This window comes from Lacerta agilis, chromosome 2 (genome assembly GCF_009819535.1).
Source record: "Lacerta agilis isolate rLacAgi1 chromosome 2, rLacAgi1.pri, whole genome shotgun sequence".
NCBI classification, from domain to species: Eukaryota; Metazoa; Chordata; class Lepidosauria; order Squamata; family Lacertidae; genus Lacerta; species Lacerta agilis.
In genome coordinates this window covers 116,841,347-116,866,519 of record NC_046313.1, presented here as the reverse complement: position 1 = coordinate 116,866,519, position 25,173 = coordinate 116,841,347, and the positions used below count along the sequence as shown (strand labels likewise).

At 47.0% G+C, this 25,173-nt stretch overlaps 1 protein-coding gene across 1 annotated transcript in view; it reads right to left on the bottom strand.

Annotated features, from left to right (window-relative positions):
- The window catches only part of LOC117042828 (alpha-2-macroglobulin-like), a 69,362-nt gene that overhangs the window by 42,436 nt on the left and 1,753 nt on the right, over positions 1 to 25,173 (bottom strand). The window contains exons 2-14 of the mRNA XM_033142485.1: positions 24,011 to 24,188; positions 22,398 to 22,563; positions 20,347 to 20,399; positions 17,964 to 17,984; positions 15,304 to 15,472; positions 14,261 to 14,345; positions 10,738 to 10,900; positions 9,115 to 9,229; positions 5,777 to 5,886; positions 4,039 to 4,200; positions 3,180 to 3,401; positions 1,489 to 1,558; positions 451 to 593 (exon numbers count right to left, since the gene is read on the bottom strand). Of these exons, the coding sequence (XP_032998376.1) occupies positions 451 to 593; positions 1,489 to 1,558; positions 3,180 to 3,401; positions 4,039 to 4,200; positions 5,777 to 5,886; positions 9,115 to 9,229; positions 10,738 to 10,900; positions 14,261 to 14,345; positions 15,304 to 15,472; positions 17,964 to 17,984; positions 20,347 to 20,399; positions 22,398 to 22,563; positions 24,011 to 24,188 (1,657 nt within the window). The remainder of the gene's footprint in view (positions 1 to 450; positions 594 to 1,488; positions 1,559 to 3,179; positions 3,402 to 4,038; positions 4,201 to 5,776; positions 5,887 to 9,114; positions 9,230 to 10,737; positions 10,901 to 14,260; positions 14,346 to 15,303; positions 15,473 to 17,963; positions 17,985 to 20,346; positions 20,400 to 22,397; positions 22,564 to 24,010; positions 24,189 to 25,173) is intronic.

Here is a 25,173-nt window from a genome sequence, read left to right as displayed (position 1 = left end):
GCACGGGGTGGTGGAGGAAACAGCGGGGATGCTGCAGCTTTTTCCACCACCCTGCGCCCCTTTGCCAAAAGCAGGCTCATCCCCTCTTGCTTTAAAGGGACATGGGGAGGAGGGGAGAAACCGTTCTCCCCTCGTCCCCATGTCCCTTTAAGGAAGCGGGGAGAGCCACTGTGAAGGGAGAAGGGGCTCCCCCTCCATCGCTCCCCTCCCTGTTTTTTAGAGGAGGAAAACCAGGAAAATATTTTTTTCTGACTTTCCCCCTTTAAAGTGCATCTTGTGGTCCGGAGCGCCTTATGGACCGAAAAATACGGTAATTTCTGAAACAACAAAGGGATATCAACCCCGCCCCCCAAAAATTGTTCCTTGATAATTTGTCACCTCCTCCATTATGGAAACCGGGGCAGCCCTCCCCCCACCCCCTTGCTATGCCCCTGGTCCCCACAACCATACCTTGTTTGCGAAGCAGTTCTCCACGGTGACATCTGCCGAATGAGCCACTACTTCTTTACTGGGCAAAACCGTGTAGAGAAGCAAACGAGCCAACGGAGCAATGTCCATGTTAACAGCGAGGTCCAGAGAAAACACCCCTTTGGCTGGTAGATAACGAAATGTTAGTGTAAGTCTAAAAATAGACCTGAAATGATCCTTGCATGGTTTTGCCCCTAACAACAAATCTGCCCCTAGCAACAAGTTTTCTGCTAGCAACAGGTCTTCCCCAGCAACAAGCAGGGTTTCCGTAGCTACAGACTTCTTTATAAGACAGGCTCTGAAGGAGGAGGTGTGGTTGCTACTCTGCTCAGATGGCTGCAGAGCAGGGAGGAGGAATGATTCTCTCTACATATACAGGTAGGTAGCCGTGTTGGTCTGCCATAGTCAAAATAAAATAAAATAAAATAAAAATCCTTCCAGTAGCACCTTAGAGACCAACTAAGTTTGTTCTTGGAATGAGCTTTCGTGTGTATCTGAAGAAGTGTGCATGGACACGAAAGCTCATACCAAGAACAAACTTAGTTGGTCTCTAAGGTGCTACTGGAAGGAATTCTCTGTACATAGTTTTACTTTATTTTCCTTAGGCCAGCAGTTGTATAAGTTGTAAACGTTAATTCTTCCATCGATACTTTAAGCAGAACTGGAATGGGTGAGGTGTTTATTCCCACAGATGAGCTGAACTGGGAGACTTTCTGGGTGACGCTGCTGACTGAAAAGGGAACCCCAAACGATTGGCATAGCGCACTGACACAAAATTTCCAAGGGGGAAGAGAGGGAGGAGGAGAAAGATTACAATTCATGAGTATAAAATGATATTGTCCATGAATATAAATTTGAGGAAACTCTGAAGCATGTCATGCAAGAACCACAAGGGCACATGGCAGCATATGTGGTGGCATTGTACTAAGGTGTGGGTTTTCGTTATCACCTGGGTTTATAATTTTTTTTGGAAAGGTCACTAAGAATGAAGGGAGGAAATTGGAATAGGGTGCCACTTACCGGTACCTTCTCTGTGCTCCACAGGCAGAATATGGGTCCCTGATCGGACAATGTTCCCCTTAGACATCACCTGCATGGAAGGCAGAAAAGTCCTGATAAAAGCAGAAGATCACAACAGCCTGCTGGGTCCGGCCAATGGCCCATCTAGCTCAGCATCCTGCCTACAAGCTGGATGAGGATGGAGGACGGAGGCAAACATCTGTTTACACTGATATGCCAGCAGTTCTTACATACAGGGAGCCGGTGGCTTCCAGAAACAACCTCTCTCCTGGTAGTACAACATGAATTGCCATTACAGCGGTACCTCGGGTTACGATCTTAATTCGTTCCGGAGGTCCGTTCTTAACCTGAAACCGTTCTTAACCTGAGGTACCACTTTAGCTAATGGGGCCTCAAGCTGCTGCTGCCGCCGCACGATTTCTGTTCTCATCCTGAGGCAAAGTTCTTAACCCGAGGTACTACTTCCAGGTTAGCGGAGTTTGTAACCCGAAGTGTTTGTAACCCGAGGTGTTTGTAACCTGAGGTACCACTGCATGCTTGAGCCTATCTTTGCAATTAGAAATCAAACATAGTCGGCAGCTGAAAATGGATTTGAATGAGCACTATTTAAAGTCCTTTCCTTAAAAAAAAAAAACCAGTCAGTTCGCAAAGGCCTGTCGGAATAAAACAGCAGGCAGACGGACAACGAGGGAGCCAGTCTAACTTCTCTATGAAAGGAGTAATAATAATAATAATGGTTCCAGTTACAGGTGGGTAGCCGTGTTGGTCTGCCATAGTCAAAACAAAATCGAAAATTCTTTCTAGTAGCACCTTAGAGACCAACTGAGTTAGTTGCTGGTCCCAACAACATCAAACACACCATCTCAGGACTATTTAATTGCTCATCTTCCAACATTGTGTATGCAATCAAATGCCAACAGTGCCCTTCAGCTCTCTATATTGGACAAACAGGCCAAACCCTACGCCAAAGGATAAATGGACATAAATCTGATATCAGGAATCACAAGACAGAGAAACCAGTAGGAGAACACTTCAATCTCCCAGGACATTCTATAAAAGATCTCAAAGTAGCTGTTTTAATACAAAGAAATTTCAGAAATAGACTGGAAAGAGAAGTGGCTGAATTGCAACTAATCACCAAACTTAAAACCATGGAGAAACCTGGTTTGAACAAAGACATTGGATTCTTATCTCATTATACATAACAAGCCATCTTTAGCCATCTCACCCCTTCCCTGCAAGACTAATTGCAGCCGTTTAGAGTCGTCAACAGGTTTTCCACACTTATCAGCCTATCACCCATTCCCACCACCCTTCTGAGTAATACCCCTCCCCACTCCCCCACTATATTTAAGGATCTGGTGACTTCTGTTTCAGTGTATCTGAAGAAGTGTGCATGCACACGAAAGCTCATACCAGCAACTAACTCAGTTGGTCTCTAAGGTGCTACTAGAAAGAATTTTCGATTTTGTTTTGAATAATAATAATAATAATAATAATAATAATAATTTGTTTGTTTGTCTGTTTGTTTGTTTGTTTATACATTTCCCCAGCCACTGTGGGCGACTTCCAATAGAATATTAAAAATAGGATAAAACATCAAACATTAAAAACTTCCCTAAACCGGGCAGCCACTGAGAAGGCCCACTCCCAAGTCCCTGCCAAAGAAAGGCCACTCTGTCTAGGCTTACCAAATAGTAAAAGACGACCTCCGGCTCTTTTACGACAGTTGAATTCAGAATATAATGGACCCGGAGCGTCTGAGTCTGACCACAGCTTAAGGGCCCAAGAACACGCTCAATGTGGACGTAGCTTTGGCTTGGTGAGTAAAAACGCCACGCTGAATGAAATGCACCCTGGTGATGGGAATTGATCCAGCCCCGTTCACATGCAGAGTTTGGTTTATAAGTTGCCTGGCAAACAGAAAGAAAGAGAGGAAAATGGCAGGTGCTCAGGGACTGGAGAAAATAAATCCTTGTTGTTCCTGTATTAGGGAATCATCGGTGCCTTGGTGAGTGTGATATCAACTTTGTGATATTACACCAGTTCGAGACTCATCTCAGACCTATTTGCATGCCCAGCAACCAACACACACCATTAGGAGAAAATAAGAGTCAAACGTATCAACCCAACAGCCATTTCTGCTATCACTTACACAGTCCCAGCCCTTGGGGATATTTTTCTAGTCCCAATACGTTTCCTGGAGGCGTATTCTGGTTTCAGAAATGGAAAGAGCAAGAATGAAATTAACGGGAAATGGCAAATCCAGAAAAGGTGATGAAGGAGAAAGAGAAAAGAGAAAAGCAGGAGCCACAGGAAAATGAAACTCAAAGCATTTTTTAAAAAATTCAACCTCCAGTTGATATTGGAGAGGTTAGATGGCCGTCTGTCATGAATGCTTTAGCTGAGATTCCTGCATTGCAGGGAGTTGATCTAGATGACCCTTGGGACCCTTCCAACTTTAAGACATGATTCTATGATATTCCCGTGTGTCGTGCTTGCAGAGTATAAAGCTGCCTTATTAAGTTCTCAATCCCCTTGAACACTCACCTGGATCTTGAGTTCAGGACCTGTGAAGTTATCAGTGTCTATGGAAAACTGGGCTCGTCCCTGGTCATCAGTTGTGTAGTTGGTGGTGGTTCCAGTTAGATGTACCCTAATCTGAATTGTTTCATTGGCAATTGGCACTTTGGCAGCATCCATAAGCTTCACCTAGCAGGGCAAAAGCAATACGTATAGCAGTTTGGTATAACAATAATTAATTAATAATAATAATAATAATAATAATAATAATAATAATAATAATTTTATTTATACCCCACCCTCCCTGGCCAGGGCCGGGCTCAGGGCAGCTAATACAAAATATGAATTACAATAAAACGTAATAGAAAAATAGAAAATCCTCATTTTAGTAGTAAGCCCATATGAATTGGGAGGGAGATCAGTGGCGGAGCTAGTTGCTCCGGCACCCAGAGTGGTGTGAACCTGGGGGGCGGGGCTAGCCGCCCGCAAGGGTGAGGCGAACATCCCAAGGGGTGGGGCAAGCATCCCAGGGGGGCGAGGTGAGCGTCCCAGGGGTGTGCCACCTGCGATGAGCATTCCAGGAGGTGTGCTGTGCTGCCGCCCGCGCTGAGCGCCCCGGGGAGTGTGCCACCTGGGGGCGCACTGCCCACGGCAAGCATCCCGGGGGGCGCACAGCAATGTCACACACACCCCTCGGGAATGACACCCGGGGCGGGCTGCACCCACCGCACCCACCTTGCTCCGCCTCTGAGGGAGATGACTATCTGTAGGGGCAGTTCCATGGGCGTACCCAGCAAGGGGCAGGGGGGGCAGCTGCCCCCCCCCCCGAAGCAAAAAAAAAATAATGGTTATAAAGTGATGAAACGAAATGAAACAAAATTAGGTAGGGCGATGGCGAATAATCAGTTGTTTACCACACTGAAATGGTGTAAAAACCGAGAAGTATCTAGAGCCACCTAGCGACTGGTAGAGGAATCTATGTCAGCCAGCCAGTGGGATTCAAGGGAGGGAGAGTCCTCTAGCGGGCTCTAGCAGAGAGAAGAGGGAATCTTCTAGAGGGGTCTAGTGAGTTCCGTGTCACTATATAAACTGAGCCGCCCGCCGCTAGTTGATCAGTATTTTAAGTGCTTTCCTGTCCACCACGGCTACTGTCGAACGATCTTTCTATACTTTTCAAAGGGTAAAGACCTGGCTCAGAAGTACAATGGGAGAGGACAGACTGACTGGGTTGTGTTTGATGAGCGTCCATCGGAAATCCTTCAAGGAAAATCAAGACCGGATTGAAATGAAAGTTTGAACAAGTTTTCTTCAAACCCAAGAAAAATGATATTAATATAAGACATGTAACTAGAATAAAAATTAAAAATAAAATTCAAGCAAATAATTGTAATAACTACTGTAATAAAGCACTGCTATAATTATATATAATTTTCTTAAAATGTTGGTTTCATTCGCCTTTTCCGTGCCAAAATGTTACAACCTGAACGACCATGGCTTGCCCCCCGCCCCCTCCCCAGTTTTGATCCTGGGTACGCCCCTGGGCTGTTCCATAAGTCCAGGTGGGTGCGGATGCAGATGAAGGTTGAGGACACACAAATAGCATCAGGATCCCAGAGGTGGCATCTCAGGGGTCAGGACTGGAGATGAGGGGTGGGGGCTGAATTGCTAACCACCCTGGCCCACCCTCCTGTTCCAGTGCGTACGGGGAACAAACATTCAGCTGTGGGGTCGTGCACAGTGGGGATCTCTCAGCCTGCTGCCTTACCTGCCCAGTAAAGGGGATCCCAGACTTGTAGTGAGAGTCCACCTTCTCAAAGGTGATTGTGCTGAGAGTCGTAATGATCCTGATGGAAGCCTCGCCTGTCAATTCCACCCCTGCCAAATAGTCAAAGAGAGGTAGGTACATATAAGCACACATGATGGGACTGCTCAAAGGTGGCGGAATTGTGGAATAATGCATTTGCTGAGTTCTCTTTGGTAAACAAACAAACAAACAAACTGTTACTCTATCTTTCCACCTGGCAATTTTGAACCAATATGGAAACAGAATGGGATTTGAAAAGTAAATAACTTATTTCTCATCTCTTAAGAGCAGCTCAGGGCTGTATTGCCAAATTCTAGAATATCCTTAATCTTAATATTTTGGATTGCTGGCATTCAGGGGTTTCACAAATTGCCCTTCTTGAAAAAGTACCCAAAGGGCAGAGCTTGAATGAATAATTTCTTTCTGAATTTCTTTTCAACATGTGGCATGATTTTCTTATGCAAAATATTGAGGCACATGGTCAGTGGCGTTTGCATGTGCAAATGTCTGGTCTATGTGGAACCTTTATTCTCAATAATGATGGAACTCACAGGTGGAGAATACTTTTATTTTTATCAATCTTTATTGTTTGTAAAGGGTATCCGTATATGAGATTAAACTTTGTTATCTGTCAGGGAACTGTCCCCGACTCAGCGCAGGGTGGTGGAAGGGCTCTCGGGATGCTACAGAGAGCCCTGGCCCCACCTGACCAGCAGCACCTCCTCTTCCAGCGGAGGCAGCGGCGATGTCTCCAGTGGGGAGGGGCAGGCAGCACCGGGTCTGGAGAGCAGAGGCTCTGGGGGTGTTGGAGAGACCCCGCACCTCCCTTGCTCAGTGGGCGGGCAGGGAGACACGCCAGTTCCGGTGCCCCAAGTGCACAGGGGGATGAAACGCCGGGAGGGCAGGCAGAGATATGGAATACCGAAACTCTTATGTTGGGGTCACAGCCGGAAGGGGCCACTCCCAGATTCTGCGAGTGACTGATACAGACATGAACTTGTAGCTCTGCACTGTAAATAGCATGCACAATAAAAGCTTCAAAACAAAGGTCGGAGTTTTGCCTGGTTACTCGTGAGCAACCACCCCACGGACCTTCCATTATCCTTTTTGGAGATGTGGGTAAGCGAGGGAATGTTCTGCCCCTCCTTCCTGCCCTCACAAGCTCCATTGCCCGATTCTGCTTTGCTTAAAATGCTGCCCTTCTTCCAATTACGACATCCCCAATAAAGATAGAACATTTTTTATGTATGCCACAACAGCTGCTAGGATTCTAATTGCTAAAAACTGGAAAACTGAAGAATTACCAACAGTGGAAGATTGGCAGATGAAGATGATTGAATACATGGAACTCGCAGAACTGACCGCGAAACTCCGAGACCAGAGGGAAGAAACGGTGCAAGAGGATTGGAAGAAATTTAAAGACTATTTGAAACAACGTGAAAAGATAGACATTTGAAATTGAAATCAGAGGATATTTAAGGCGACAGTAATGAGAAGTTAGGTTAAAATAGGATATAAGAAGTTAGAATGGTGTTATGTTCATTTTTGTTAGTAATAAGATTATAGGTATATGATGATTATGATATATAAAGATTAAGATTAGTTGAGAAAGAAGAATTTACAATGTTATAAAGTTACTATAGTTAATTAGAAATGTACGCAGAAGAGAGGACGTGAGGAGGTCCCAAAACAATGTTAGGAATAAGATAAGAATAGGTGATTAAGTGTTTATTTGTTATGTTTTTTGTGTTTTTGTAGTTTTGTAGTTTTGTTGTAGTGTTTTTGTTTATTTTGTATTTTGTATTTGACATTTGTTATCTTTTTAAAAAACCAATAAATTCTTTTTTTAAAAAATGCTGCCCTACTTTTGTGAGGCTAGACAATTTCTCCCTTTTGGCCAGTAGCATCGTCTACCCTTAGTGGCAGGAGCCTGACCCTTCCAATGGGAGAGGCCAGGGACCATAATAAGCCCCTGGACCTTGGTCCTTCCTTGGTTCACACACATCTGTGCCTAAAAGTACATGAAAGAGCACCTTCCCCATTATCATCCATCTCGGGCCCTACTTATTAGCAGGAGAGGCCCTCCTGGTGGTATCGAACACTGAGGGTTGCCTCTTTGTTGGTGACCCATGATGGGGCCTTCTCTGTGGTGGCTCCCCGGTGATGGAATGCCCTCCTAGGGAGGTGTATCAGTCGCCTTCATTAGTAACTTATAGGCAGTGCTTTTTTTCTTAAAAAAATTTAATGTTTAGGGATACTCTCATTTTGGCTGCTCCCCCTCGCCCCCTCTCTCCCTCCAACCCCTGGATGAGGGACTCGAGGCAGCAGCAGTGGCGCGCCATTGAGAGGATGGGAAGGCCCCCGGCAGCGGCAGGGTTGGTTCTATCCTGGCAAGAGGAGGAGGAGGAGGAGCCTCCACTGTGTTCACCCCAGACTCCCCTCCCCGGGCACCAGCAGGGAGAATGGCGGAGCTCCAGTCTGTGCTGCTACTGCAGAGACAGCTGGCATGTCTGTCGGTCAGTCAGGGCAACACAAAATGTTTAGGGGCACGCGTCCCCTTGCATCCCCCCCCAAAAAAAGCACTACTTATAGGAGACATTGCAAAACCAACCCTGTTTTTCCTAAGCATTTGATGGCTGAAAGAAATGCCCCTGAAATTGTTATGTTTTGAGAGCGGGTGATTGCTTTTAGGAGCTTTGAAATGTTTCCAGAAGGTTAGTTTTTTTTCTTAGATGTTACAGCTGAATGGTTTTAAAACTGACATGCTGGGCTCCTTTGGAGGACTGGCAGGAGGTAAAAAATGAAATGTTCGTTTGTTACTAATCTTAAATCTCAGAAAGTTCTTCACCGATTGCTTTGAAATTTTGACACAACGTTGCCTTGGAATCCTGGAGTGTTTTTTTTGTAAAAATATCATATAGGTGCCACACTGGAGACAGGTAAAATCGTGGTTTTTGCAAAAACAGTATGCTTGACATACTGTTGGATGTAAAAGCAACAAGCGCTATAGAAGATCTAGGAGAGGGAGGGAGGGCTCTGCCAATAGGATATCGCCAGGTGACAACGAAAAAGGCAAAGGGGATGTCTGTTCAACCGGAGAAGCTGTGGGGAGGCAGGCGAAAACAGGGCCTCCTTCCAGTATGGGGGGGGGGAGAGATAGAGAGGGGGAGGGAAAGGGCCCCTCCCAGGAACCCCCCACTCTGAATCCGCCAGAGAAGCAGGGCTGCATCCACTTAACCAGTCTGAGCCACAGTAACGCATGGCCGGGTACAGCTAGCTTTATAAATAAAATAAAATACCTGTGCCTTCCTCTGCGATCTTGCCTTCCACCTTGAGGCTCATCTCAAATCCATCCTGCTTCAGATGAAAACCCTTCATTTTCACCACGTGAGAGAGGCAGCCTTGCCCATTTGCCTGCACCGGAAAACAGAGAGTTGTAGCAGCTACCAATGAGAATTGCTTCATTACACAAAACAAGGTGTTCAAGGTCATAGAATCATAGAATCCTAGAGTTGGAAGAGACCACAAGGGCCATCCAGTCCAACCCCCTGCCAAGCAGGAAACACCATCAAAGCATTCCTAGGAGATGGCTGTCAAGCCTCCGCTTAAAGACCTCCAAAGAAGGAGACTCCACCACACTCCTTGGCAGCAAATTCCACTGTCGAACAGCTCTCACTGTCAGGAAGTTCTTCCTAATGTTTAGGTGGAATCTTCTTTCTTGTAGTTTGAATCCATTGCCCCGTGTCCGCTTCTCTGGAGCAGCAGAAAACAACCTTTCTCCCTCCTCTATATGACATCCTTTGATATATTTGAACATGGCTATCATATCACCCCTTAACCTTCTCTTCTCCAGGCTAAACATACCCAGCTCCCTAAGCCGTTCCTCATAAGGCATCGTTTCCAGGCCTTTGACCATTTTGGTTGCCCTCCTCTGGACACGCTCCAGCTTGTCAGTATCCTTCTTGAACTGTGGTGCCCAGAACTGGACACAGAATTCCAGGTGAGGTGTGACCAGAGCGGAATATAGTGGTACTATTACCTCCCTTGATCTAGATGCTATACTCCTATTGATGCAGCCCAGAATTGCATTGGCTTTTTTAGCTGCTGCATCACACCCTTGACTCATGTCAAGTTTATGGTCTACCAAGACTCCTAGATCCTTTTCACATGTACTGCTCTCAAGCCAGGTGTCACCCATCCTGTATTTGTGCCTTTCAATTTTTTTTGCCCAAGTGTAGTACTTTACATTTCTCCCTGTTAAAATTCATCTTGTTTGCTTTGGCCCAGTTCTCTAATCTGTTAAGGTCATTTTGAAGTGTGATCCTGTCCTCTTGTGTATTAGCCACCCCTCCCAATTTGGTGTCATCTGCAAACTTGATCAGGATGCCCTCAAGCCAGTCAGGTTCACACAATAGCCACTGATCTAGGCACACTCATTCATTTATATCTGTCCGTTTATACAAGGCTGGCAATATTTCAAGAGGTAAAAATCTGAACATTTGTTGAGCTTTCCTTGGGCGATCGCCAAAAAAGTTGACGACCACTCACTCTCCCCCCAGCTCTGTGCCATCACCAAGCAGCCCACGGCAAATCAAAAGCCAGAGTTGGAGCTGCCAGTGCACGAAAATTTTTTAAAAAAATTAACGACCCCCCCAAATTAGGACATTTGCTTTTATTTATTTATTTAATCCCCCAGATGGGCATGTAGGCCCCCCATATACTTTCTGGACAAAGGGATCAGGTTTGTTCTTCAGGTTTTCAAAGAGACTTCAGTGAGGGACAACAGGTACCAACAAAATGAGCAAATATATATTCCTGCTGCCATATCCACCATTTCAATCATTTTGGCTTGTCCATCCCCCCTCCCCCAACTCCCCAACAGTGTTTTATACTTCATTTTCAGCTTCCACTTTGGGTCTCACCTCTCCACTGAACTCTCCACATATTCCTTGTGACGCTTCTGCGTGACACTTCTCTCCGTACAAATAGCTAAACTGCGCGCCCCTGGTACTGGAATAATGTACATTATATTTCCGGCAAATGCGCATCTTCACCTGCCCAGTGACAGGCTTCCCATACGTGTACCTGTAGTCAGGAAACAGCCACAGCATCGATTGAAAGATGACATCAATATACAGTGGTACCTTGGAAGTCAAACGGAATCCATTCTGGAAGTCCATTCGACTTTCAAAATTTTCGGAAACCAAGGTGCGGCTTCCGATTGGCTGCAGGAAGCTCCTGCAGCCAATCGGAAGCTGCAGAAGCCACGTCAGACATTCGGATTCCAAAGAACGTTCGCAAACAGGAACACTCACTTCTGGGTTTGTGGTTTCGGGAGCCAAAACATTCAAGATGCAAGGCGTTCATGAACTAAAGTACGACCACATAGGGAATATGAGAAGGACAGCTTTTACCACGCATACGTTTAATAAGGGAGATGCTTTCATGGCAACAAAGGAAGCTGCATTATAGGTGGTCAAAGTATCGATCCATTTAACCCATTGTTGTCCATGCCGGAGCAGTACAATTTGTAGCCTTAACTCTAAAAGCTGGAAACCACCATTCCTTCTTCACAAACAGCTACTTCCCAGGGTCTCCAGTAAAGAAAGGTCTTCCCCATCATCTGCTACTACAAAATTCCTTTCTAATTGTAGTTGCTGCTGGGGGTTGAACCTGGGACCTTTTCGATCAAAGTACAGCTGCAGGGATCATGCAGTTTGTAAGCTAAGCGTTAATTCTGTCATTGTTTCAGTAGCCAAGAGTTAGTGTGTTGGACCATGACTGGGGAGACCCAAGTTCAAGTTCCCCGCTTAGCAGCAGTGAAGTTCATGTCAGTTTGCATTTCTTGATACAGAAAGCATTGATGTGATGTGTAGAGATCTTTCCTATTCTAACTAATTCAAGAGGGTTCTGGAAGCTTCTCTGTGTGAAAGAAACAAGCAGAAGGATCGTGCTGTTTGGGTTATCCCTTCAGAGAAGCTTAGTACAGCTGGGACATGATATATAATGAACTTTAAAAAATGTTGAAATATACATTTGTCAAAAAACCAGAAGCCTTTCTACTGGGAATCACAGGTACAGATATTAAAAAGCAAGATTTCAAACTTTTTCAATATGCCGTAACTGCAGCAAGAATTTTAATAGCACAAAAATGGAAACAGGAAGAAATACTGATGAAGGAAGAATGGACAGTGAAACTAATGGAGTATGTGGAACTGGATAAAATGACGGGAAGAATCCGAGAACAGCGGGACCAGAAATTCATCAAAGACTGGACTAAGTTTACTGATTATTTAAAAGACAATTGTAATCAGTTAAATACATTGATAGGATTACAAGAAGCTTTGTAGATCAATGAAGAAATATTGTTGCAAATATGTAATTATAGTGATTAAGTTGTACGTGATGATTTATAGCAATGATAGATTTAAGAAGTATAAATATAAGTAATAGATGTTAGAAAATCATGTGAAGGGTTTGAGGGAAGTCATGGCTTGAAAAAGCCGAAATGTTAAAAGGAAGGATGTGACGGATTTAATCAATGTATTTTTATAAAACCAATAAAAAATGATATGGCAAGTAAACTGGTTCTCTTATCTCTTTCTGTCAAGGTCATGCTGACTATGATAAGAGGCCAGAAGTAGCCTGGGTTTCACACTTTCTCTTTCTATCTCTTTACCTTCTGGTGTGGTGTTCTGTACAAAGTATGCTTAGTGTTAGGGTTTTAGTTTTATTATAAGTTATTATAAGTTTAAGTTTAGTCTGCTGCAACTGGATTTCTTATGGACAGTGCCAATCCTGAATGTATTGGATTTGTGACCATTATGCTCATTTGACTTCAGTAGCAGTAAAGCTCTGCTGGATGAAATACAATTGCCTCTGGTCTATTTGGGGGGAATCCTGCAACGTGTTTATGTTTTCACTCTGCTAACTATACATCAGAGTTCTGCTCCGGATCAATATTGAGTAGAATCGCGTAACAGTCCACACCTCCCTTCAAGAGCATTGGCTGTTCTTCGACAACATATTGTTGTGAGCAAGGATTTTTAACTCAGACAAACATGAAAGATCAGAAAAGAGAAAGGGTGATTTGTGTTGATAAGGAGATGAGAGTTTTTGTTTGTCTCAAATGAGATTACCTGGAAAAAGCAAGCTTACACCTCTCACCAAGTTTGTATGCATACCGTATTTTTTGCTCCTTAAGACACACTTTTTTCCTCCTAAAAAGTAAGGGGAAATATCTGTGCATCTTATGGAGCAAATGCTGGTCCCTGGAGCTGAATTTCCCAGGGGCCAAAAGAGGATCATGCTTTTTATTTTACAAAGAGAAAAGGGGGTGTTGAAAGGACCCCGCTCAGCAGCTGATCAGCAAGCCATCGGGAGAGAGATAAGAGTCCCTGGCTCCCTTTCAGCCCCGCCCTCCTTTGTTGAATGTGCTGCAGAGGGAGGTTTTTTGTTTCCCCAGCAACATGTGACTGGCTGATTAGATTATCTGTCTGGAAACTGTAGGAAAGGCTCCCTTTCCTTTAGAAGCAGCAGAAATGTGAGTTCAACCCCATAAAAATGGGGCTTTTCCTCTTTGCTTTTCCCCCTTTGCAAAAGGAGCTGTGCTTTTCCCCCTTTGCAAAAAAAGCTGCAAAACTTTTAGCTGATCCTCAAAAAAGCAGGGCTTTTCCCTTTGCAAAAAAGCTGCAAAACTTTTAACTGATCCTCAAACAACCAGGGCTTTTTCCTTTGCAAAAAAAGCTGCAAAGCATTTAGCTGATCCTCAAAAAAAACAGGGCTTTTAGAGGAGGAAAACCAGAAAAAATATTTTTTATCTTGTTTCCTCCTCTAAAAACGAGGTGCGCCCTATGGTCTGGTGCGCCTTATGGAGCGAAAATACGGTACTTAAGGTACATGTGTTAGTTTATAATTATATTTTGGGAATGATTCATGTTGTTATGTAACTGCATTGTTTTATACTTTTGGGATTATCATATTATAAAATAGTTGTGTTCTCTGTTATAAATCAAGCGTTGCTAGAAGTTGTTTCTTTTTGTTTTCTCGTGTATTTCTTAACAATAAAAAGTTGGTGTGGCGCAAGCAAGTTTTTATTCTGAAAGTGTGGCATGCAGTGCTATTTCTTCTAGAAAAAGAGGTGCCAGAACTCTCCATAAACACCTCCTCTGTTCTCTTACGGTGGCAATGGTGCCCACCTGAGAGGTTCCGGAATGGAGTTCAAATGATTTCTGGGTGAAATAAGCCCTGCATAAGTGGCCCAACATTGTGAGGAATCTAGTGCAGCTATGGCAATCATTCCATCGGAGCTAGGATGGGGCGGCCAAGGCTGGTGAAGGGGAGGGGAGGAGAGGAGAGGTTAGCTGGTGCTAGCAACATCACCCAAGTTCTCATTTCCCGTGGTCCCACATCTGAGGGGGAGAAGCCCAGGCTGCTCTCACTTACAGGCCACAGACGTTCACTTCTAGTTCTTCAGCCTGAAATGTTATCTCCTTGGGTGCCTTCACCAAAACTTCGTACTTGGGCAGCACTGGAAGAAGGAAAGGAGCACGGGGATTAAAAAACAACACAATCAGCCTGAGCATAGAAATGAGGCAAATGCGTGCAGCATTAACACCCCACAACAGAACTTGTTTTCCCATTAGGGAAGCCCCCAAACCAGAGGTGCCATCTTCTCAAGATGGGGGGCCCGACGAGACATTCTGACATCAAGCGGGCGATGTCACAAGGAGCCGGGGGGGGCAGAGCCAAACACCCTCTGAACACTGAGGGAGTTCACCCCCCTAAAAAAGCAAACCCACACATTTTTTGCGGGGGGGGACAAAAGTGCCTCAGTCCCTAGGAGCTGCCGCATATGCCCTGAACTAAGTTTTGGGTACAGCACAGAGCAATACCTGTTCCTGTCTCCAGCCCCCAGCACCAGCCCTTCTCACACAGGCAAGTCTCCCATACCCAGCCACCCATGCGAACCAGGAAGTGACCTCTCCAACAACTCTTCTCAATTTTGCAGCTGCGATCTGGCTGTTAGGCTGTTGAATGTGCATGCATACTCTTTCCATTTCCTCCTGTGCGGCCCCGGGCACTGGCAACTCATGCTACGCCACTGTTTGCAGGGCGGAGGAAAGCCCTGGTGCACTTGCTTCCAGGAGCGGGACCAGTTCACTGAACCTGGCCATAGGGCCAGATATTTTGGGAAGCTGTTCACTATGCATTTGTACACCTCTCGAGTTATCTAAGAACCCAACTTTGTCTGATCCTTTTGCAGGCTTCTGTCTATGTTTCAATCCAACTGGGCACAATTTTAAATAAAGATGGCAGGCCAAATCTTTCCAAAGATTTCATCCACTGGTTTCAAAACTGCACTGATCTGTCTGTTTCCATCAGAATTCCCGAGCAGCGCTGCCAGTGTGCAAGAAAATACCCCCTTCCACATGCTGTGCTTGACACCAATTGCCCGGACCAAGCGGTTCCTCTCCTTCCTTCCTCACCGTATTCCTTCACCTCAAAGGAACGTTCCGCCTTGTTCCCGGAGGCTTTTTCCACCACCACTTTGTAGGTGCCTTGCGGAGGCTCAGAGGAAAGTGGAAAAGAGAGCTGGACTAGGCCCATTTCCTGCTCCACGTTGGTCCACTGCTGCAAGCGGTACCTCTTGGGGTCCTGGGAGCCACAAGAGAAGAGGGGGTCACGGAAGAAGCTGCTTGTCAGGGAATGGTCTGCAGCAGAGTGGGGGAGGGGGGCTGCATTCGCAGGCAGATCAGCTTTCCTCAGAAGAGGAGCTGGAGGGGGAAGATTCGCCCACCGCCCTTGTTTCCAGCGGGCTCAGAAGCAGGGAGAAATACAGAGCAGCTTCGGCAGGAGTTACCTAGCTACGAGAAAACGACCAGAGAAACAGAAGGGAGGGGACAGATAGCAGAGACCTCATTGGAGAGTGTGGGGGACCCTTTCTCCCCATGAACGAGGAAATTCAAATGTATTAGAGAACAAAGGATGCAGAGAGGAGGAGGAGGAGGAGGAAATTCCTGTTGGCGCGTATTGCGGAAGACAGAAGGGAGAAGATTTAGAGTAGCCAACTGCTCTCCTTGGGGAGGGATGTGGATTTTTGCTTACAACCTGATGCCTGAATAAAAAGGACTATAAAATATAAGTGGTAGTCTCGTAATCTGGCGAACCGGGTTCGCGTCCCCGCTCCCCCACATGCAGCTGCTGAGTGACCTTGGGCTAGTCACACTTCTCTGAAATCTCTCAGCCCCACTCACCTCACAGAGTGTTTGTTGTGGGGTAGGAAGGGAAAGGAGAATGTGAGCCACTTTGAGACTCCTTAGGGGAGAGATAAAGCGGGATATCAAATACAAACTCCTCCTCCTCCTCCTCCTCCTCCTCCTCTTCTTCTTCTTCTTCATGAAGTCACCGAGGAGGGAGACGGACTCTCCACGCATGACACCACTCAGGTTGAAAGCAGGGACAGGGTCTAAGCTGCAGCTGGCCCAAAGTGGGACAATGTTGAGCCACATCAGTGGTCCAGAAAACCTGTGGCTCCTGCAAAGGCTTCCTGAGCTATTGGTATCTAGACGGATGTTTAAACACTCTTAATGGGGTGGGGGCATTGCTTACCAAGCATGGCAACAGACTGAGGTCTATTTGAGGAGCCATGAAAACAAATTAATTCCCTGAGAGAGGAGAAAGTATGCAGGAAAAGATGCTCTTCTCATGTCTTCTAAGCAGTTTGCAAGTATAAAATCAATTCCAAAAGCCACACATAATTTAAAATATACACTAAAACAGTTCCATCGAAAGCACTAACAATATCCATCATGGTTACACCCCAGAGATTATAGTTCCATGTTTTAGCCTCACAAATCTGTTATGGGGTGTTAATGCTTCTGCAGGAAATAGTAGCAGGAAACTATTTGAGGTGGTCTGCAATCTAACGGAACCACCATTGCCATCGGAGCCTGCAGGGGCATTCTTAGCCCCTTGGCTGCCCGGGGCGGGAAGCCAAGGGGCACCCCTGGGGGTGGGGCATCGCGGTGCGTGCGTACGTCATGACGCACGCGGCGCCCCGCCCCCTGGGGGTGCTGGGCGGCGGCTTCAGGAGAGTCCCGAAGCCTCCACCCGGTGGCAGCACCCCTTCGTGCCGCGGCTGCTCGTGCCTGCATGAGCAGCCGCAGCACGAAGGAGTGCCGGGTGGCGGATTCGGGAATCTCTGCGAGTTGCAAAGATTCCCGAATCCGCCGCCCAGGCTCCCTTGGTGGAGCACAAGTCGGGGCAGGGAGAGGGACGGGCCAGCGAGGAGGGGTGTCCCTCCTCGCTGGCCCGCCCCTTGCCTCCATACCGAGCTCCGCCGCTGGAAGGAGGGGGGACTACTTTCGGCTCTGCTGGTGCGGAGCCGCAGGGGCGGCCAGCGAGAGGGGTGACACCACTCCTCGCTGGCCGCCCCTGCGGCTCCACCCTTGCAGTGCCGAAAATTGCCTAAAAAGAAAAAAAAATTAAAAAACGTTTTAAAAGCCCAGGAGGCGGGGCCACCCCCAATGTGTCACCCCCAGCAGGGGCGCTGCCCGGGGCCCCCCACCCCTCCGCCCCCCTTGCTACGCCCCTGGGAGCCTGGTAAGGACCCCAAGATCTCCTGCAATGATTTTGCGAAGTCGCTCATATTCGGAAAGAGGTAGACTCCACCATGGGAACAGGGCCGGGGCAGGAGAGTGCTAGGGTCCTGTCTAGCCAAGTTGCGTGGGTTCAATTCCAATCTGTGACCTCCGAGGATGTTGACAGGCCGCTTGGATGAGTGAAATATTAAAAAAAAAAAAAATGATGATGATGATCAGGGGAGGCACTGGAGAAGGTCCTAGCCATTTCCCTCATGGGCCAAATAGTCTTTTCAGCCACACTTAATGGTCCCCCCAAAACTGCTGCCTCGGTTTTTCTTTTGAAGAACCCCACAAAGGGGTTGCAGAAAGGGGTGGACTTAGGCGTGTAACACTTGTTAGGGATTGCAAAATTAAAACCCTCGGGAGATGTGAGCAGCTTATGGGGAAGCTATGGAATGAAGCAGCCTCTGAATATTAGGAAAGGTGGTCTGTGTGGGGCAATGCAACAGCCACTCTGGTGTGATGATGAGAGGTAGAGCAGAGGCGGGGAATTAGACACTTACCTGGATGTAAACCAAAGGAAACTGTGGAGTAAAAAAAAGGGGGGAGGTTTCAGAGACAGCAGTGAATGGTGCTACCCCTCCCAGCACCACACAAACCTCCTCCCACCTTGATTTGTTTGTTTCCACAAACTGTTTACACAACAGGTGGGTAGCCGTGTTGGTCTGCCATAGTCGAAACAAAATAGAAAATTCTTTCCAGTAGCACCTTAGAGACCAACTGAGTTTGTTCTTGGTATGAGCTTTCGTGTGCATGCACACTTCTTCAGATACACTGAGACAGAAGTCACCAGATCCTTAAATATAGTGAGGGAGTGGGGAGGGGTATTACTCAGAAGGGTGGTGGGAATGGGTGATCAGCTGATAGGCGTGGAAAACCTGTTGACGACACTTCAATCTCCCAGGACATTCTATAAAAGATCTCAAAGTAGCTGTCTTAATACAAAGAAATTTCAGAAATAGACTGGAAAGAGAAGTGGCTGAATTGCAACTAATCACCAAGCTTAAAACCATGGAGAAACCTGGTCTGAACAAAGACATTGGATTCTTATCTCATTATACATAACAAAGCTATATTTAGCCATCTCACCCCTTGCCTTTCCCTGCAAGACTAATTGCAGCCGTTAAGAGTCGTCAACAGGTTTTCCACACCTATCAGCTGATCACCCATTCCCACCACCCTTCTGAGTAACACCCCACCCCACTCCCTCACTATATTTAAGGATCTGGTGGCTTCTGTTTCAGTGTATCTGAAGAAGTGTGCATGCACACGAAAGCTCATACCAAGAACAAACTCAGTTGGTCTCTAAGGTGTTACTGGAAAGAATTTTCTATTTTGTTTACACAACAGTTAATAATGCACGATACCCAGCTGAAGTCTAACTTATGCACGAAGGGGTTAATGTAAGGTTACCAGATTTTTTTTTCAATGAATCCAGGGACACTTTTCAACTTCCTCCTAAATAGATGGATTTTGTCAGGGGACTGAATTGTGAATCCGGAGACTGCCCCCGGGAAACAGGGATGTTTGGTAACCTTGGGTTAATGTCATAGAATAAACTGTCCTGCCAGGCCTAGCTAAGTCACTCCACTTCACTTTGGGAGGAAGCCTTTCTGTCCTATTGTTTCCTTCAGTCTACCATGTGAATGCCGTCCTGTAAAAAAAGTCTGAGCTGGTTGCTCCAAGCTCACACTGCATGACTTTTTTTTTTAAATCAAAGCCATCCTTGTGTTCCTATACAAATAATTTAGGAATTTTCATCACTTTGGAACTAGCCTATTATTATTATTATTATTATTATTATTATTATTATTATTATTATTTTATTTGTACCCTGCCCATCTGACTGGGTTGCCCCATCCACTCTGGGCAGCTTCCAACATATATAAAAACACAATAAAATATTGCACATTAAAAGGTAAGTCCTACTGCCTATGTTTTCTGAAAGCTGTATGGAAAAACACATGAACCTGACCTTTGAAGAGTTTGTAAGTAAACCATTTTTAAATTACCAAAAGTGTTGTCTGTTTCTACACTAGGGGGAGTGGAAAACTTTGGAAGGAACTTAGAAGGGCATATTTTAAAGCTCTCACAGCTTATGTTTCCACGCCTTGAATTGTGTTGTGATTTTAAATCTCTGCAGGGGTTCCCTCATCAAAGAGTACTTGGATCTTTGCATCAAGGAATTCTCCTGCTTGTATTCATTTTTCCTTGCCCATCAACAAATAAAACAACTCATCAATAAAAAATAGCATGGTGCTTAAAAGAAACCAAGGCCACAGGTCAAAGCATATACATTCCAGTCAGGTGGGCAAGTCCAGTAGAGAAGGTCTTGCTCTCCCCAACTGGGCAGGAGTAAAATGTCCCACTGGTGTATGTTGTTGTTCTAGTCAAGCAATCTCTACCCTCCAGGCCTGGTTGTGGCAAGGACCCTACAGAAGGGGTGCGTGTGAGATGGGTGGAGAGGAGAGATGGAAATAAGCCCAAGCATCCTTGCATCACGAAAGTCCTTCCTCTGCAAACATGCAATGTTCCGTAACAACAGCCACTCCTCCTCCCAACCTTTGGATTCGGTTCTTGGAGATTTTATATACTTCTCCAAACCTTGAAGTTCCTCATAAGCTGCTAGTCCCCACCCACTCGTGCGCATGCATGTTGCTGTTTCAAGCTTTATGAAGAACAGCACTTGCAGCCTGAACATCGGAAACAGAGAGGTGGATATGGGGGGATGCCATGTTTGTTTGTTTGTTTGTTTGTTTGTTTGTTTGTTTAACTTAAGGGCAAAGAGACCCATCCTTCTTTGTAGGCCCAAAACTCTGCATGGATCGAAAGAGGTTTACCAAATGTTCCAGAGACCAGCATGGCGCGTGTGATGACGAAACTCACCGTCTTGTTCAAGGGTCGGAAACCTTCGTCCACAGAGATGATGCGGAACTGAACTATGAAAGGAAGAAGGAGGGGAAGGATTTCCATGTGACTCTGCTACTCTGTTTGTCACGGTCAGGAGCAGAGCACATGGAGACAGTCCTCGGTTCAACACTCCCCCCCCCCCAAAAAAAAACTATTGTCAAAAGAGGAATGTTTGGCAGCTGATGCCATGGCAAGTGTGAGGTGACTGAAGCAGTCAAACACAACATTTCCTGTTGCCTAGAGTGGACACACAGGGGAATGTTGCTCCAGACAGGGAGGACTTCCTGTCATACCTGCTCTGGAGCCTCCTCCCCCTGTGTGTGACCAGGTAGATGGGCGTGACCCTACCAGACCCTATAAAAGGGCCAGCCACGCAGCCATCTTCCTCTCTTCTGGCTCTTAGCCAGCAGCACATGGCTCATCCTTACAGAGGATGGAAGCCACGAGGTAGAAAGTCTGAGGACTTCTTTTCTCTACAAATGTAACTGTAACCACAAGGTAAAGCCCGCCTTCAGAATACTACTGTGAACTGAATGTAAGTACAGTCGTACCCTAGAAGTTGAACGGAATCCATTCCGAAAGTCCTTTGACTTCCAAAACATTCAAAAACCAAAGTGCGACTTCTGATTGGCTGCAGGAAGCTCCTGCAGCCAATCGGAAGCCCTGTCGGACATTTGGCTTCCAAAAGAACGTTAGAAAAACAGTCACTTCCGGGTTTCAATTGTTTGGAAGCCAAAATGTTTGAGAAAGCGGGTTCTCCCTTAAAAGAGAGCACGGGTTGCAGAAGGGTTAAAGGAGCAGCTCCCAGTTGCTGGGCGGTTTTGGCTTGGCCACAGCTGGTGATTGGTTGGGGCATGTTGCTGGGGAGTTGGGCATGTTGCCATTTGATGATTGACAGGTGCTGCTTATAAAAGCTGTGTTTGTGAAGTTCTGGTTTCACTTTTGCTGCGTGCAACGGATCTCCCGCCCGCCCTCCCTAACTTTAGGGAAGTGTGTTCTGCTTGACTTTGCTATGCCTGTCATGGGGTTGTCTGCTTTGGAGCAGGAGCCTGGTAGGAATTTTGTCCAAGTGGCTGATTGGCTGTGGTCACTTGGTTTTTGCCTACTGCGTAGCAAAATCGTCACAACTTGTAAGGTTGGCGGTTAGGCATTGGTTAAAATTGCTTGGACTAGGGGTCAGGATAGGCTGGGCCTGCCCCTAGTAATGCTGCTTCAGGGGCATGGATGGGCTGGGCCTGCCCCTGAATGCGCTGGGCAGGGGTATAGAATTGGCTGGGCCTACCCCTGCAAAAAGGGTATTCTGTTAAAGGAATCCAGGGGCTCATCTTGCTTTTGTCCACCCCCACCTCAATGGGGGGCTAGGGCCACGCAGAGTCCTTGGGAGCATTTGGGGGAGAACCGTGGGTTCGTGGCCCGGCTCTGTGTTCTCCCTTAGGTGTTTACCCTTTCTGACTTCGCCCAATAGCGAATGTCAGCTGTCCCATGGCTAGGGGGACAGTAGTCGGAACCAATGCCTAAGCAACCACTCACATTGATTGTATTTAAATAAAGTTGTGGCCAAAATTATGCCAAAAACCTTAAACAAAAATTACTGTGTGATGTCTGAGTTATTGGGGAATGGGAGCTGACCGGTAGCCTCAACATGCAACTAGGCTGTTTGACTTCCAAGGTACGACTGTAAACTTTGCTCTTACTTTTAAACAAGACTGCCGTGTTGTTATTCTTTTAAGAGGGAAATAAAAAAGGGGGAAACTTACCAGGAACAATCCAGACTGGATTGCTAAAACTTAAGTGATTGTAACGAATCCATCAGCTTTCTTGCAGCAATCTGCAAGGGAATGGGCTCTGCTGCTTCCTCACTAGTGTGAGTGAGGAAGGGTTATATTTAATCAATATATCCTCTCCTACCTTCCTCAACATTCCCCCAGCAAGAAGGGTCTACTAAATAAAATGTATTTGGAAAGGGGGTGCGTGATCTGCAGGGGATTCTCCCACTGTCACTGTCGCCACTGCAGCCCTTCAAGTACCTTTCTGTCCTGGTTTGTAGATGGGCTTGTCTGTCTGGACGAAGACCAGGCTCTCTGAGGTCCTGATCAGCACCTTTTCCCGGTTGTCTAGTGCCAGCATCCCCGCCTGCACCGCCACGGAGAGGGTGGCCACAGAGGTACCGGGAGAGTTACTCCATCTGGGGACCTTGAAGAAGAGGGAGAAGGGGGAAGGCAGCAGCCTTAGAGAAGAAAAGAGACTCAAAGAAGAAAAGTCACTCGATCAAGGGACAGTCCACTTACATATTGGCCTATCCCGACCTCTTTTTACTTAATGGTGACACAGACCATTCATCATGTATGAATATTCTTCAGAACGCCTATCCATTCTGAAGGAAATCAGCCCTGAGTGCTCAATGGAAGGACAGATCCTGAAGCTGAGGCTCCAATACTTTGGCCACCTCGTTGCTCAGAAGGGAGGAGGAGGAGCCCAGCTGGAGCAACGCCATTATAAGGGCTTTCTGCGTTCTTTTGTCTCTCGCTATTATGAATAAACTCATTTTAAAAAAAGACTCTGCCTTCTTTTCTCTGCTCTTGGTGCAGCTGAGGGAGGAATGGCTTTCTTGAAGCCTTGACACCCAGCTAGTTTGGGACTGGATTCAGGGAGGGGTAGGTAATCGCTGGGTTGACCGAGAGCAGAGCAGCCAGGCTGGAAGGCATAGCTGTCAAGTCTCCCTTTTTTTGCGGGAAACTCCCTTATTCCAAGCCGTTTCCCGCTGCTATCCCTTATTGTTGATATCCCTTAAATTTCCCTTATTTCTGGGAAGGAGAGTTGGAGTCCGGGGACTCCTTGGGTCCCTGCATTTCTCAGCCCTGCCTGCCTGCCTGCCTCACAGGACTGTTGTGGGGATTAAATGAGGACTAGGACCAGGGTACTCCTTGGAGAAAAAGGTGGAATATAAATACCTAATAACAAAGAGACAGACAGATATATATAAAGAAGAAGATAAAATAGATGAATGTTTCTCAGCAACAGGTGCTCCGATTAAGCATTGCTTCCCCTCACTGGAGGCAGAGCACAGCCAACCTGGCCAGAAGCCACCAGTGGTCCTCTCCTCCTGCATGAATTGGTCTAATCCTTTCCTAAAGCCATCCAAGATGGTGGCCATCGCTGCTCCCTGTGCCAGGGAGTTCCAGAGGTTAACCACATGCTGCCTGAATAAGTGCTTTCTTTTCTCTGCCCTGATTGCTCTTTCCTGGGAGCTCTTTCCTGGTGTAAATTAATTTGTAGCCTGGGGGGGGGGATTACCGCGGCGTGGACTGTGTCCCTGAGAACCGTAGACTGTCCCCAGGACAGGTGAGGGTGCTGGTCCCTTATTTTCAAATCCGAAACTTGACAACTATGGCTGGAAGGCTTCAGATCAAAGGCCCTGGGGTGGATCGGGGTAGGTGGGGATGGGCATGATCCTACTTAGGATGGAGTCCAAAATCCCGGAGAGCTGCTGCCAAGTCAGTTCTGAGCTGGACAGGCCAGTGTTCTGACTTGGGATAAGTAAGCTTCCTATGTGAACACAACAATCCTGCTTTTCCTTGGAAAAATGCCCGGACAACTTGATCAGTAACAGAAAACAAAATGGTAAGTGAGAAAAACTCACCCGGAATGGGATGCACTGGAACATATTCGCCTCAGACACCACATGCATGATGCTAGTCTCTGGTCGCTCTTCCAGGCCGATGTGCACCGTCGCTGACCCTTTCATGTTCATCACATGGACACAAATATTCTCGGTGGTCTCCGCCTGCATGACGGAGGGCACCAGCACCAAGTGCTCCCTGGGGATAAAGGGGATCCAGTTGGGGGGATCAGGGAATGAGGACATAGAATCATAGAAACTGGACACAGTATTCCAGACCTCACCTGGAATACTGTGTCCAGTTCTGGGCACCACAGTTCAAGAAGGATACTGACAAGCTGGAACGTGTCCAGAAGAGGGCAACCAAAATGGTCAAAGGCCTGGAAACGATGCCTTATGAGGAACAGCTTAGGGAGCTGGGTATGTTTAGCCTGGAGAAGAGAAGGTTAAGGGGTGCAGGGGCGTTTCTAGCCCCCTGGCTGCCAGGGGCGGCAAGCCAAGAGGCACCCCTGGGGGCGGGGCATTGCGGCATGTGCATGACGTCATGACGTCATGACGCACGTGCACAGCGCGATGCCACGCCCCTGGGGATGCCCCCGCAGGGGGAAAAAAGGAAAGCAAAGCGGGCGCTTGAACGCGCCAGCTTTGCTTCCTTTTCTCTCCCTTTTGGCGCCCAAAGGGGCGGCCGAAAGGGGGGGGGAGAAGCAAACAGGCGCGTTTAAGCGGCCGTTTGCTCCCCCCCTTTCCCTTTTGGACGCTTCTTTCGGCGCTGGCTGGGCTGCGCCTCTGCAGCCCAGCCGGCACCGAAAGAAGCGACCGAAAGGGGAGAAAAGCGCCCGTTTGCTTCCCCCCCTTTTCATTTTCGGACACTTCTTTCGGCGCTGGCTGGGCTGCGGCTCTGCAGCCCAGCCAGCATTGAAAGAAGCGTCCGAAAGGGGAGAAAAGCGCCCGTTTGCTTTCCCCCCCTTTTCACTTTCGTCCGAAAGTGAAAAGGGGGGGAAAGCAAACGGGCGCTTTTCTCCCCTTTCGGCTGCTTAAACGCGCCTGTTTGCTTCTCCCCCCCCCCTTTCGGCCGCCCCTTTCGGCTCCGCAGCCCAGCCAGCGCTGAAAGGGGCGGCCGAAAGGGGGGGGAGAAGCAAAGCTGGCGCGTTTAAGCAGCCGAAAGGGGAGAAAAGCGCCCGTTT